This window comes from Cucurbita moschata, unplaced genomic scaffold, assembly GCF_002738365.1.
Source record: "Cucurbita moschata cultivar Rifu unplaced genomic scaffold, Cmos_1.0 Cmo_Scf00026, whole genome shotgun sequence".
Lineage (NCBI taxonomy): Eukaryota > Viridiplantae > Streptophyta > Magnoliopsida > Cucurbitales > Cucurbitaceae > Cucurbita > Cucurbita moschata.
The window spans coordinates 3028084-3040973 of NW_019268542.1; the positions used below are offsets into that span (position 1 = coordinate 3028084).

The 12890-nt window shown below is 37.5% G+C and overlaps 1 protein-coding gene across 1 annotated transcript; it reads left to right on the plus strand.

The window, feature by feature from the left end:
• The first annotated feature begins 9204 nt into the window (after positions 1-9204).
• Positions 9205-9876, plus strand: LOC111462128. The gene has a single exon (XM_023105831.1). The coding sequence runs from the start codon at positions 9241-9243 to the stop codon at positions 9727-9729; it is 489 nt and encodes a 162-aa protein (XP_022961599.1). The 5' UTR covers positions 9205-9240; the 3' UTR covers positions 9730-9876.
• Positions 9877-12890: the final 3014 nt, after the last annotated feature.

Genomic DNA, 12890 nt, shown 5'->3' on the forward strand with positions numbered 1-12890 from the left:
TGCTACAGGAAGGTTTCCACACCCTTATAAAGGGGGTCTTGTTCTTCTCCCCAACCAATGTGAGATATCACAATCCACCCCCTCCACGGTCCAACATTCTCGCTCACACTCTTTCTTTCCTCCAATCAATGTGGGAGCCCCGCCAAATCTACTCCCTTTGGGGCCTAGCGTCCTTACTGGCACATCATCTTGTGTCTACCCCCTTCGGGAAGCCCAACATTCTCCCTCGCACTCTTTCCTTCCTCCAATCAATGTGGGACTCCCCCCCACCAAAATCCACCCCCTTTGGGGCCTAGCGTCCTTACTGCACATCGTCTTGTGTCTACCCCCTTCAGGGAAGGACCTCCTCATTGGCACATGGTCAGGTGTCTGGCTCTGATACCATTTGTAACGACCCAGACCCAAGTCGATATTGTCCTCTTTGGGCTTTCCGTTACGCAGGGAAAGGTTTTCACATCTCCTCCCCAACCAATGTGGGACATCACAAAATCTATCCAAAAACTCATAATGTTCCATGAGACATTCCAAGAGTCATAAACATAATTAGCCACTATTTGATTTTTAATTCGGAAGTTTGAAATTAATGTCTAATGGTATAACGACTCAAGCTCACCGCTACCAGATATTGTCATCTTTGAGCTTTCCCTTTCGGGCTTCCCCTCAAGGCTTTAAAATTCATCTACTAGGAGAAGGTTTCCACACCCTTATAAATGGTGTTTTGTTCTCCTTCCCAACCAACGTGGGACTCTCACAAACAGAGCTCTAAGTATTAAAAAATTAAACTCATTTGAAATAACATATATCAACAAAACCCAATACATATTTCTCGACCAAAAGGTCAGACATTAAAAAATGGAGTCACTAAACTCGGGTTTCTTTTTAAAAAGGGAGTCACTTGCATATAACTCATCTCTAATTAAGATATTCTAGCTTGACCATAACCGACACAGAAAGACAGTGACCACTCAACTCATACGTCAATCATTAGTTCCCGAAGAGCATGGACCATCTATAATGGTCCACGACAAACGCTTTGATGTTTCATAGAAAAATAGGCAATAAGACTAAAGTCCATCTTGTAGGATGACTTGAATCACCTTCTTTCGATAATTTTGATAATTAATTACCTGAGCACACAATATACAACTATCACATAATTATTATGTTTATCGTACTTGTAATAGCCCGAAAATAAATGAATAAATAATAAAAATAAACAAATAAAAAAAATTACTAAAAAATGTCAAAATACTTAAATATATATATATATTATATATATAAATAAATAAACAGAAAAATGTCAGAGAAGATTTTGGTCGGTTATTACTGTAAATCTTATTCAAATTTTCTTTTCCTTTATATTTATTCTTACGTAAGTTAGAATTAGATATTCCGATATGCAATTAATTTTAGTTAGCAGTTTTATAAATCCATATCAGTAGCCAAAAGTCGATTAAAATTGACCAATAATATCTGTTTAGAAAATAAAAATAATTATGAAGATTGAGGGGAGAGAGGGAAGATTTGGTTAACCGAATTTAAAAATAAAATCGAAAATATCAGAAGGCAAGGAACTATATTAAATTTGGTCTAGTAACCATATATTCGTGCAACAATAATAAGATATTTAGTGAAAATAATATTTTATATATATATATATTTCAAGACTTTTAATAATGGACGAATGTAAATTACATAAATAATTTTATAGAGTTCGAATTTGAAATTGATGTCGTGGGCTTAGATAGAATCGAATTTTCATTAAGGATATATTGGTGACATCCCTAAGCTAATTAGGTAAGTGGTCTTACTATCGACATGGTTATATTTGATGTTGACACTGGTTCTGCACGTGTCATATAAACTGATATGTGTGAATTATCTGTGAATCGATATGCTTATATTATGTTATAATATGTGAATTGTATGATAATATTTACGATGTGATGTGTTCAATGATATGTTTGAGATATGATACGAGAAGGATGCACTAAACGTAATGTAACGATAGAAGTAAGATGTGTTCACGAAACGTTAAGGTTAGGTTACGTCTCGAAGTGCTATGGATATGAGAGATTGATAAAAGAATATGGTTAGAATATGGGTAGAAAGGGATGAGATGATGATAGATTGATAGAACGATAGAACGATAGCGTTAGAGTATGTTCATGTAACGATATGACTATGATAGGTATAAGAATGTTAAGGCTATGATAAGTTAAGGAACGATATGGCCACGAAGTGTTTATAATATGATATGATTATGATACGACATGTGAATGATGGATGTATATATATTGTGATATGATATGAAGACGATATGAATATGTTATGGTACGACATATGTGATAAATTGACATGTTTATGATATGATATATTGTGATGCGATATGTTATGGTGTGATATGTATATGATGAAAATTATTATGTCTGGAAGCATGGAATGTTATGATATGATACCCTTATGTAATTTGAATGATATGATAAACAACGAACTAGCATGAAATACAACCCCAGCGTATGCATGAAAGATATGATAAGTGATATGAAAAATGATATGAGATGTACGAAACGCTAGCGGGGTGATATTAAATGATAATGAAAATGAAAAAATGTTGGGACTTCATGCATTATCGTGTGCTCATGCATTGGGGGATACCCCTTAGCCTTTACGATAGTACGGAGGCGTACGTTACGAGGCAGGAATATGATCACTATGGTTATCATAATGCTGCGATGACTGAGCAGGAATACAATCATTATGTTTATCATGATGCTGCGATGATTAGGCAGGAGTACGATCATTATGGTTATCATAATGTTGCGATGACCGAGCAGGAATACGATCATTATGTTTATCATAATGTTGCGACAATCAGGCAGGGGTACGATCATTATGGTTAACCTAATGCTGCCGTGACGGTTACTAGTTCTAACGGGTGGCTGGCCTAAGGAGCTCCCGAAGTTCGCTCGCCTGACAAGGAAGGTGGCCCAGCGGTGTGTGAACTGATTGATGAGTCCATATTCGCACGTATGGATTATGTGTAGAGTATATGGTACACATCCAAATTACCCATTAAGATAGTATCGTAGGAAAATGGATTTAAATGATAGGTTTTGTGATGTCCCACATTGGTTGGGGAGGAGAACAAATCACCATTTATAAGGATGTGGAAACCTTCCCGTAGCAGACGCGTTTTAAAGCCTTGAGGGGAAGCCCGAAAGGGAAAGCCCAAAGAGGACAATATCTGCTAGCGGTGGATCTGGGCCGTTACAAATGGTATCAGAGCCAGACATCGTACGATGTGCCAGTAAGGATACTGGGCCCCAAAGGGGGGGTGGATTTGGGGGCGGTCCCATATCGATTGGAGGAAGGAAAGAGTGCCAGCGAGGACGCTGGGCCCGAAGGGGGGTGGATTTTGATGTCCCACATTGGTTGGAGAGGAGAACAAATCACCATTTATAAGGATGTGGAAACCTTCTCCTAGCAGACGCGTTTTAAAGCCTTGAGGGGAAGCCCGAAAGGGAAAGCCCAAAGAGGACAATATCTGCTAGCGGTGGATCTGGGTTGTTACAGGTAAAGCCTTGAGGGGAAGCCCGAAAGGGAAAGCCCAAAGAGGACAATATCTGCTAGCGGTGGAGTCATTGCATTTGCATGTTCTTGCATTTAAACCCCAATAGTGGGGTCACTCACTGAGTATTTAAGACATTCCTGTACAGCTCACATGCATAGGGTCCTGTACAGCTGACGGAATCACAACTCGAAATCATGACACATGCATAGGGTAGTCGTATTTATTTATTTTATTTAGCCTTTTGTTGTGTCGTCTTTAAATATCTTTTTATTAAGATATAATATTTGGAGAATATATTATAATAATTAGTTATGGAATATATCTTAGATATTCGTAATCCGTTAAATATTTTTTTTTATAGTTATGAAAACATGAAGGGAAGCCCGAAAGGAAAAGCCCAAAGAGAACAATATCTGCTAGCGGTGGACCTGGGCCGTTACAGGATGATATCATTTCTAAGAAGCGAGTGAAGACAAAATATATTGATAGAACTCGTGTTGGTCGGTGGAACTAGTTTCCGCTCTTAGAAGCAATAAGTAAGTGACATGGTTATGTCGATGGGAATACAAGAAAACGTCAGGGTTATCAGATTTGAACTCGAATTCCAAATTTTGATCTAAATCGTGTCGAGAATGAATTTAGGAGGGATGATCTAAGAATACGAGGAAGAAGTTTCACATCGAAGAAGAAGGTAAGGAGTAGGTTTTGGAAAGAAGATGATGACGACGACAATGATGATAAAAGTGGGTGATTGTGGTCATCGACTGTCACGAAAAATAGCAAGGGTAGCTTTAGCAATATCGAAGAACGTATATTATTTTTTTTTTAAATTATTATTATCATTATTTTACTATTTAAAAATTGTCACGCGACTCTCAATTATACTAACAAACGTCCCAAAATTGAGCATTTTCTAAATGCTGGTGACTAAGTTGTTCAATTTTTTAGTATTCTTCCTTTCGGGCCTTTCCCGTTTTAAAACGTCACACTCTTATAAAGAATGTTTTTGTAAAAACTCAGATCCACCGCTAGCAAATATTGTCCTCTTTGGATTTTCCCTTTCGAACTTCCCCTCAAGGCTTTAAAACGTGTCTGCTAGGAGAAGGTTTCCATACCCTTATAAAGGGTGATTTATTCTCCTCCCCAACCAATGTGGGACATCACAATCCGCTCCCCTTCGAGGCCCAGCGTCCTCGCTGGCACTCTATCCTTCCTCCAATCGATGTGGGACCACCCCCAAATCCACCCACCTTCGGGGCCCAGCGTCCTTACTTGCACACCGCCTCGTGTCTACCTCCCTTCGGAGAACAGCGAGAAGGCTGGCACATCGTCCCGTGTTTGGCTCTGATACCATTTGTAACGACCCAGATCCACCGCCAAAGAGGACAATATCTGCTAACGGTGGATCTGGATCGTTACAGTTTTGTTCTCCTTTCCAACTGATGTGAGATCTTCCGAATTGATGTGAGCCATTCTCAGGTTGTATTATATCCGAGACTAAGACAACAATTTAATTCTTAAAATTTAATAAATAATAATTTAGTCTTCATATTTTATCATTTGTAATTATTTAATTCCTATATTAAAAAAATTATGACAGTTTTAAACGACATTTAGTACTCAATTATAAGTTACTATATATATCATATTTAATATTTTATTATAAGACAAATATCTAGATATTTACGTTCTTACCATAGATATCTTCCCATTTATTGTTATATCCATTTATTACTCTCTCCATATCCCGTAATTTATTTAATTATAAATAGATAACTTTCACATCATTTAGGTGTGGTGGTTTAAGCAAACATTCTCGTATAGATATGGTTCTGACCGAAATAATATTTTAATAAGTTTAAAACATTTCAAATAGAATTGGGATCGAAGGTGTGTATTGTCATTCATATTCATAACCAAGCTGCCAACTAATACTTACGAATAAGGAAAATATAAACTAATTAAATATTGAGAATAAAATAAAATATAATATCTTATATATATTCTATAACTAATATATTTTCAAAATATTATATATCAACAAAAATATTTAAAATAAAATTTAAATTGGGTTCATTTATTTATTATTAATATTATTTAAAAAAAATGTTATTATTATTATGAAAATTTCAAATCTTCGTGGCCAGCACTTCTAGTAGAGATCTGAAAATAAATAAATAAATAATTCGAAATGTGGACAACGAGAAATAAAAAAATAAAAAAAAATGTGGATCTAGCTGACGTGGATTGAGATTTGAGAGAGAGAAAAAACGGGACCACATATAGTTGGTGCGGAAGACGTGTTCAATAAATATAATGACGCAAAAACCTATAATTTAATAATTTTAATTTAATTATAAATTTATTTGAATTATGTCGGGTTGAAATATATGATAATAGTATATGGGTCGTAGGAAACAAAACTGTAACGACCCAGATCCACCGCTAGCAGATATTGTCCTCTTTGAGCTTTCCCTTTCGGGCTTCCCCTCAAGGCTTTAAAACGCGTCTGCTAGGGGAAGGTTTCCACACCCTTATAAATGGTGATTTGTTCTCCTCCCCAACCAATGTGGAACATCACAAAAACGTTCTCTGCAATGGTGGGAAAATTTTTCACTAACGGACGCATTTTAAAAATATACCTATTTAATTTCATAATTATTTTATTTATGGTTTAAAGAATAATTTTTTAAATATACGTGGAAATTGATATAATTTATTTTTTAATATAATTCTATATTTTAAAATTTTAAAATAAAAAATCCAGATGAAAAAAAAAATGTAAAGTTATAAATTTTTTATATAAACGTGTAGGTTTGTATCTATTTGTCAAGTTAGATTGTGAAATGACTAACAATATGTAATAGCCTAAACATTTAACTACTAGATATTGTTTGCTTTTACCCCTCCAATGGGGTCTAGTGTCTTCGTTGGCACAGTGTCCCACGTCTTACTCTTATATCATTTGTAACAGTCCAAGCCTACTGCTAGTAAATATTCTTTCCAACTGATGTGAGATCTTATAATCGACCTCTCTTGGGAGCCCAACGTCCTTGTTGTTACATTGTCCGGTGTCTGACTTTGATACCATTTGTAACATTCCAAGCCCACCGCTAGTAGATATTCTCTCCAACCGATGTGAGATCTCATAATCTACCTCTCTTGGAGGCCCAACGTCCTCACTGGTACATTGTTTAGTGTTTGACTTTGATACCATTTGTAACAGTCCAAACCCACCACTAGTAGATATTTTCTCCAACCGATGTGAGATCTCATAATTCACCCCTCTTGGGGGCCCAACGTCTTTGCTGGTACATTGTCCGGTGTCTGACTTTGATACCATTTGTAACAGTCCAAGCCCATCGCTAGGAGCTATTCTCTCAAATCGATGTGAGATCTCATAATTCACCTCTCTTGGGGGCCCAACGTCCTCGCTAGTACATCGTTCAGTGTCTGACTTTGATACCATTTGTAACAGCCCAAACCCACTGCTAGTAGATATTCTCTCCGACCAATGTGAGATCTCATAATCTACCTCTATTGAGAGCCCAACGTCCTCGTTGGTACATTCTCCGGTGTCTGATTTTGATACCATTTGTAATAGTCCAAACCCACCGCTAGTAGATATTCTCTCCAACCGATGTGAGATCTCATAATTCACCTCTCTTGGGGGCCCAACGTTCTCGTTGGTACATCGTCTGGTGTCTGACTTTGATACCATTTGTAACAACTCAAGCCCACAGCTACCGGATATTGTCTGCTTCGGCCCCTCTCTTTCATTGGCACACCGCCCAGTGTCTAGCTCTGATATCGTTTGTAATAACCCAAGCCCACTTTAACAGATATTCTCTCCAACGAATGTGGGAATCTCACACAATATCAAATCTTACTTTTAGATCTTCGATCTTAGACGAAATCAATCTTGTCTTTATCTCTTGGTTGATCCAAATTTGTTTGAAAAATAGAAAAACCAATTAATTTTTAAAAAAAGTTTAATTATAAAATTTTATTAATATTAAATTCATAACCAGAAAAATACCTAATAATAAATAAGTATAAAAACGGTTGTGTAGGTAGTTTGTAGGTGGGAGCCAGCTGATTAGGGGGTGTGGCATTAATTAATAAAATAAAATAAATACAAAATATACACCGACTTTTTTTTCTTCACTGCCCTAATAAATACATTGGCCTTCCTAACTATATATGACGTGTCAACATTTCATTGGCTACCATTACTCCTCATTTAATTTTTGTAATAAACCCGTTCAACTACTTGAATGGCATTCCTCTTCCTCCCATCCCTTTTCCCCCATAAAAATACCATTTCACCCTTTGTCAAATTACCATTTTATCCCTACCGCTCTCCGTTATTGTCTGTTTTAACTTGTTTTGTATTGTCGTCAGTTTCATGGTTTTAAAACGTGTCTACTAGAAAGAAGTTTCTACACATGTATACGAAATATTTCGTTTCTCTTTCCAACCGACGTGAGATCTCACAATCCACCCCCTTTGAAGGCCCAATGTCTTGATTGGTACGGCGTCTGACTCGAATACCATATTTTCAGCCCAAACCCACCACTAGCAAATATTGTTTACTTTGGTTCGTTACATATCGTCATCAGCTTCATGGCTTTAAAACGTGTCTACTAATGAGAGATTTGCACACCCATATAAGGAATGTTTTGTCTTCCTCTCTAACCGAGGTGGGATCTCACAATCCACTCCTGTTCAATGTCTGACCCTGATACCATCTGTAACAGCCTAAGGTCAACATTAGTAGGTATTGTCTGCTATGTTTCGTTACATATCGTCGTCAGTCTCATGGCTTTAAAACACATCTACTAATGAGAGATTTGCATGAATGTTTCGTCATCCTCTCCAACCGAGGTGGGATCTCACAATCTACCCCTGTTTAGTGTCTGACTCTGATACCATTTGTAACAGCCTAAGGTCAACATTAGCAGGTATTGTCTGCTATGTTCCGTTACACATCGTCGTCAGTCTCATGGCTTTAAAACACGTCTACTAATGAGAGATTTGCACACCCATATAAAGAACGTTTCGTCCTCCTCTCCAATCGAGGTGGGATCTCACAATCCACCCCTGTTCAGTGTCTGGCTCTGATATCATCTGTAATAGCCTAAGGTCAACACTAGCAAATATTGTCTGCTTTGGTCCATTACATATCGTCGTCAGCCTCATGGCTTTAAAATACGTTTACTAATGAGAGATTTACACACCCTTATAAAAAATATTTCGTCCTCCTCTCTAACCGAAGTGAGATCTCACAATCCACCCCGCTTAATGTCTAGTTCTGATACCATCTGTAACAGCCTAAGGTCAACACTAACAGATATTGTCTACTTTGACCCGTTACATATCACCGTCAACTTTACGATTTTAAAACACATATACTAAGTAGATGGTTCTATGCTCTTCTAAATAAATACTTTTTTTAAAAAGAAAAATAAATATTTTTCAAATTTCTATGAAGAGGTGGCTTTAGCTGATCAACCACCCCATGCCTCCAAGTGGGGTCCATTCCACACCTACTCATGTGAATTCCGCCAATGGCATTTTCGTAATTATAACAAAAACAAAGGGCAAAAGAGAAAGCAAGGGACTATAAGAAACCGAGTGGAAACTTAAGGGAAAAGAAAAGGAAAATGTCTGTAGCGACGGAGGAAATCAAAGCCAAAGGAGCCGAAGTCTACAAAGGAGACGAGATTTGCCAAGAGAAATCCAAGGAATTGCTGAAGGAAATCGGTCTTCCAAATGGGCTTCTGCCATTGAAGGACATAGAAGAATGTGGGATCGTGAGAGAAACAGGGTATGTGTGGCTGAAGCAGAGGAAGAACACGACCCACAAGTTCGAGAAGATCGGGAAGCTGGTGTCGTACGCGACGGAGGTCACGGCGGTTGTGGAGAAGAACAAGATCAAGAAACTCACCGGAGTTAAGACGAAGGAGCTTCTGATTTGGGTGAGTTTGAGTGATATCTATGTGGATGATCCACCCACCGGAAAGATCACGTTTCAGACTCCGGCGGGACTGTTTAGGACTTTTCCGGTGTCGGCGTTTCAGGTTGAAGAGCCGTTGAAGCAGGTGAGTGAAAAGGAACATGGTGTGGGCGCTGTCGGAGTCAAGGAGGTCTGATCTGTATGTCTTGTGGTTTTATATAATGAAATGAATGTTTTATAGCTAATAAATTATGCGTTGTAGCTTGAGAATTTGGTTTACTGTCTGATACTGTCTGGATTTGGGATCATTGCATTCATGTTTGTTTTAATGGTGCCTTGATCTCTCTGTTTTTTGATGTTATATGGGTTTTTGAGGGGTTGGGAGAAGGCTCGAGAGGGGTCGAGCCTTGCGGGGAGGTAGTTCGAGAGCTCTAGAATGATGTACTTTGTTCGTGAGTCGTGGGAGGAGTAGTCTACATTGGCTGTTGTTAGGAATCACGACTCTTCACAAGGGTATGATATTGTTCATTTTGAGCTTTAAACTTTCATGGCTTTGCTTTGGGTTTTCCCAAAAGGTCCCGTACTAATCGAGATAGTATTCCTCACTTATAAATTCGTGATCTTCCGCTAAATTAACCCATGTGGGACTTACTCCCAATAATCCTCAACAATCCTCCCCTCGAACAAAGTATACTATAAGCCTTAGATGGAGCTCTCGAATAGCCTCTCCTGAGGCTTATGGAGCTCTCGAATAACCTCCCTTTAATTGAGGCTCGACTCACTTCTCTGGATCCCTCGAACAAAGTACACTATAAGCCTCCCTTGAAGCTTATGGAGCTCTAGAATAGCTTCCCCTTAATTGAGGCTCGACTCATTTCTCTGGAGCCCTCGAACAAAGTACACCCTTTGTTCGATACTTTAGTCACTTTTGACTACATCTTCGAGGTTAACAATTCTTTGTTCGATATTTGAAAATTCTATTGACATGGTTAAGTTTAGGGTATGACTATGATACCACGAGAATGTTTGCTTAATCCACCCTATCTAAATAATGGGAAAGTTATCTTATTTATAATCAAATAAATTAAAGAATATGAAAATAGTAATAAATGGAAAGATATCTAAATATCTAGATGTTTGTCTTGTAATAAAATATCAAATATGATATATATGGTAAACTATAATTTATTATTAAATATCCTTAACAGCTCTCCATCGTGTCTCCATATTGGCTTTCGTCTCCCCCACAATGGGTTTTCACTGAAAATTGTTTCTAATTGGGGGGAGGTTATCTTCTCCTTAATGTAGATGCGTTTTAAAATCGTGAGGTTGATGACGATATGTAATGGGTCAAAATGAACAATGTCGACTTGGGCTGTTACAAATGGTATTAAAGTACGAGGGTGTGCTAGCGAGGACGTTAGACCACAAGGTGGGTGGATTGTGAGATCTCACATCGGTTGGAGAGGGGAACGAAACATTTCTTATAAGGGTGTGGAAATCTCTCTTTAGTGAACGTGTTTTAAAATTGTGAGGTTGATGGTGATGCGTAACAAAAAAAAAAGGACAATATTTGGGTCCCGAAGGGGCTGGATTGTGAGATCCTACATCCGTTGAAGAGGGGAATGAAACATTCCTTATAAGGGTGTGAAAGCCTCTCCTTAGTAGACATGTTTTAAAATTGTGAGGCTGATGACGATACATAACAGGCCAAAACGGACAATATCTGCTAGCGGTGAACTTAGACGGTTACAAATAGTATTAGAGTAGATACTGGGCGGTGTGCCAGCGAGGACATTGGACCTCCAAGGAGGGTGGATTGTGAGATCTCATATCGGTTGGAGAAAGGAACAAAAACCTTCATTATAAGAGTGTGGAAACCTCTCTTTAGCAAACATGTTTTAAAAAATCGTGAAGCTGACAATAACGGTCCAAACTTCATAATATTGTTTCATGTGGTCTTCCCAGATATCATGTTCGGAATGAAGTGCCTTCTAGATATTCAAATCCGTCACATCTCCACCATCTTTCATAAAACCAAACAACCACTTTGATAATGGCAAAGACAAGATGAGACCTAACTTTTAGGGTCGGGAAAAACGTAATCACACCCAATCATTGTTCATGATGGGACCTAACTTTTTGTGAAGAATTCTGTGAGCTTACTTTCTTTTCTAGGTAGGGTTGGATGCATAGTACTTCTCTATGCATTGTTCACACACGTTCGCATGAATCCACTAGGCGGGTTCATATATGAAGTCTATAAGCCTGACTACAGGCTAACACATGCTCACGTTGTCGTAAACCAATGGAAAGAAAGGAACTCGTATCATATAATGGTGTATATGTTTATACAAAACATATTGGAGAAGTATCCTAGGCTCACGACATACTAGGGGTGTACATTCAACCCGACAACCTGGACCAACCCAACCCAAACTATAAGGGTTGAGTTGGGTTGGATTAGCATTTCAGGTAGTGTTTGATTCATTTTTCTGAACCCGAATTGAATCGGTTCGGTTTCGAGTTCGTAGACAAAACTTTTGGGTTGACCCGAGCCAAATAGAAATATATAAAATATATTAAGAATTCTTTTGTATTAATGGGTTTGCCAGAGTGATATATAGGCTAGTTTAAGGACACTAACGCCCGCCCGTGTTCGAAACTATTTACATTTAAATATATGGATTATTGTTTTACGTTTTATGACAATGTTAAACTATGTTAATAAGTTACCATTTTATTGAATTTATTTATTTTATATGGTTTATTGTTTTTCGTTTTATGACAATATTGAACTATGTTAATATGTTACAATTTTATTGAATCTGTTTTTTTTTTGTCAATAATTACAGATGGATTTGTGTTTGTTTGTGAACTTTTAATCTGAATAATTATAAATTGTGGATAAATAAGACCCAATTCAAAAATAGAGGGTTGAGTTGTAAAAAGTTTCGGGTTGGGTTGGGTTACCAATCCAACCAACCCTAACTTTTGAGTTGTATAAAAAAAAATCATGGTTTATTGTCTTTAGTTTTATGATAATGTTGAACTATGTTAATATGTTACAATTTTATATAATTTGTTTTTTTTCAATAATTATAGATTAATTTGTGTTTGTTTGTGAACTTTTAATTCGAATAATTATAAATTGTGGATAAATAAAACTTAAAAATTTTTTTGACAACCCAACCCGGACCCACTCCGAACCCAACTTGAAAATAGAGGGTTGGGTTGGGTTGCATTGAGTTGGGTTATGAAAAGTTTCGGGTTGGGTTGGGTTACCAATCCAACCAACCTTAACTTTTGGGTTGGATAAAAAAAAAATCCCGCAACCCAACCCAGATCATGTACACC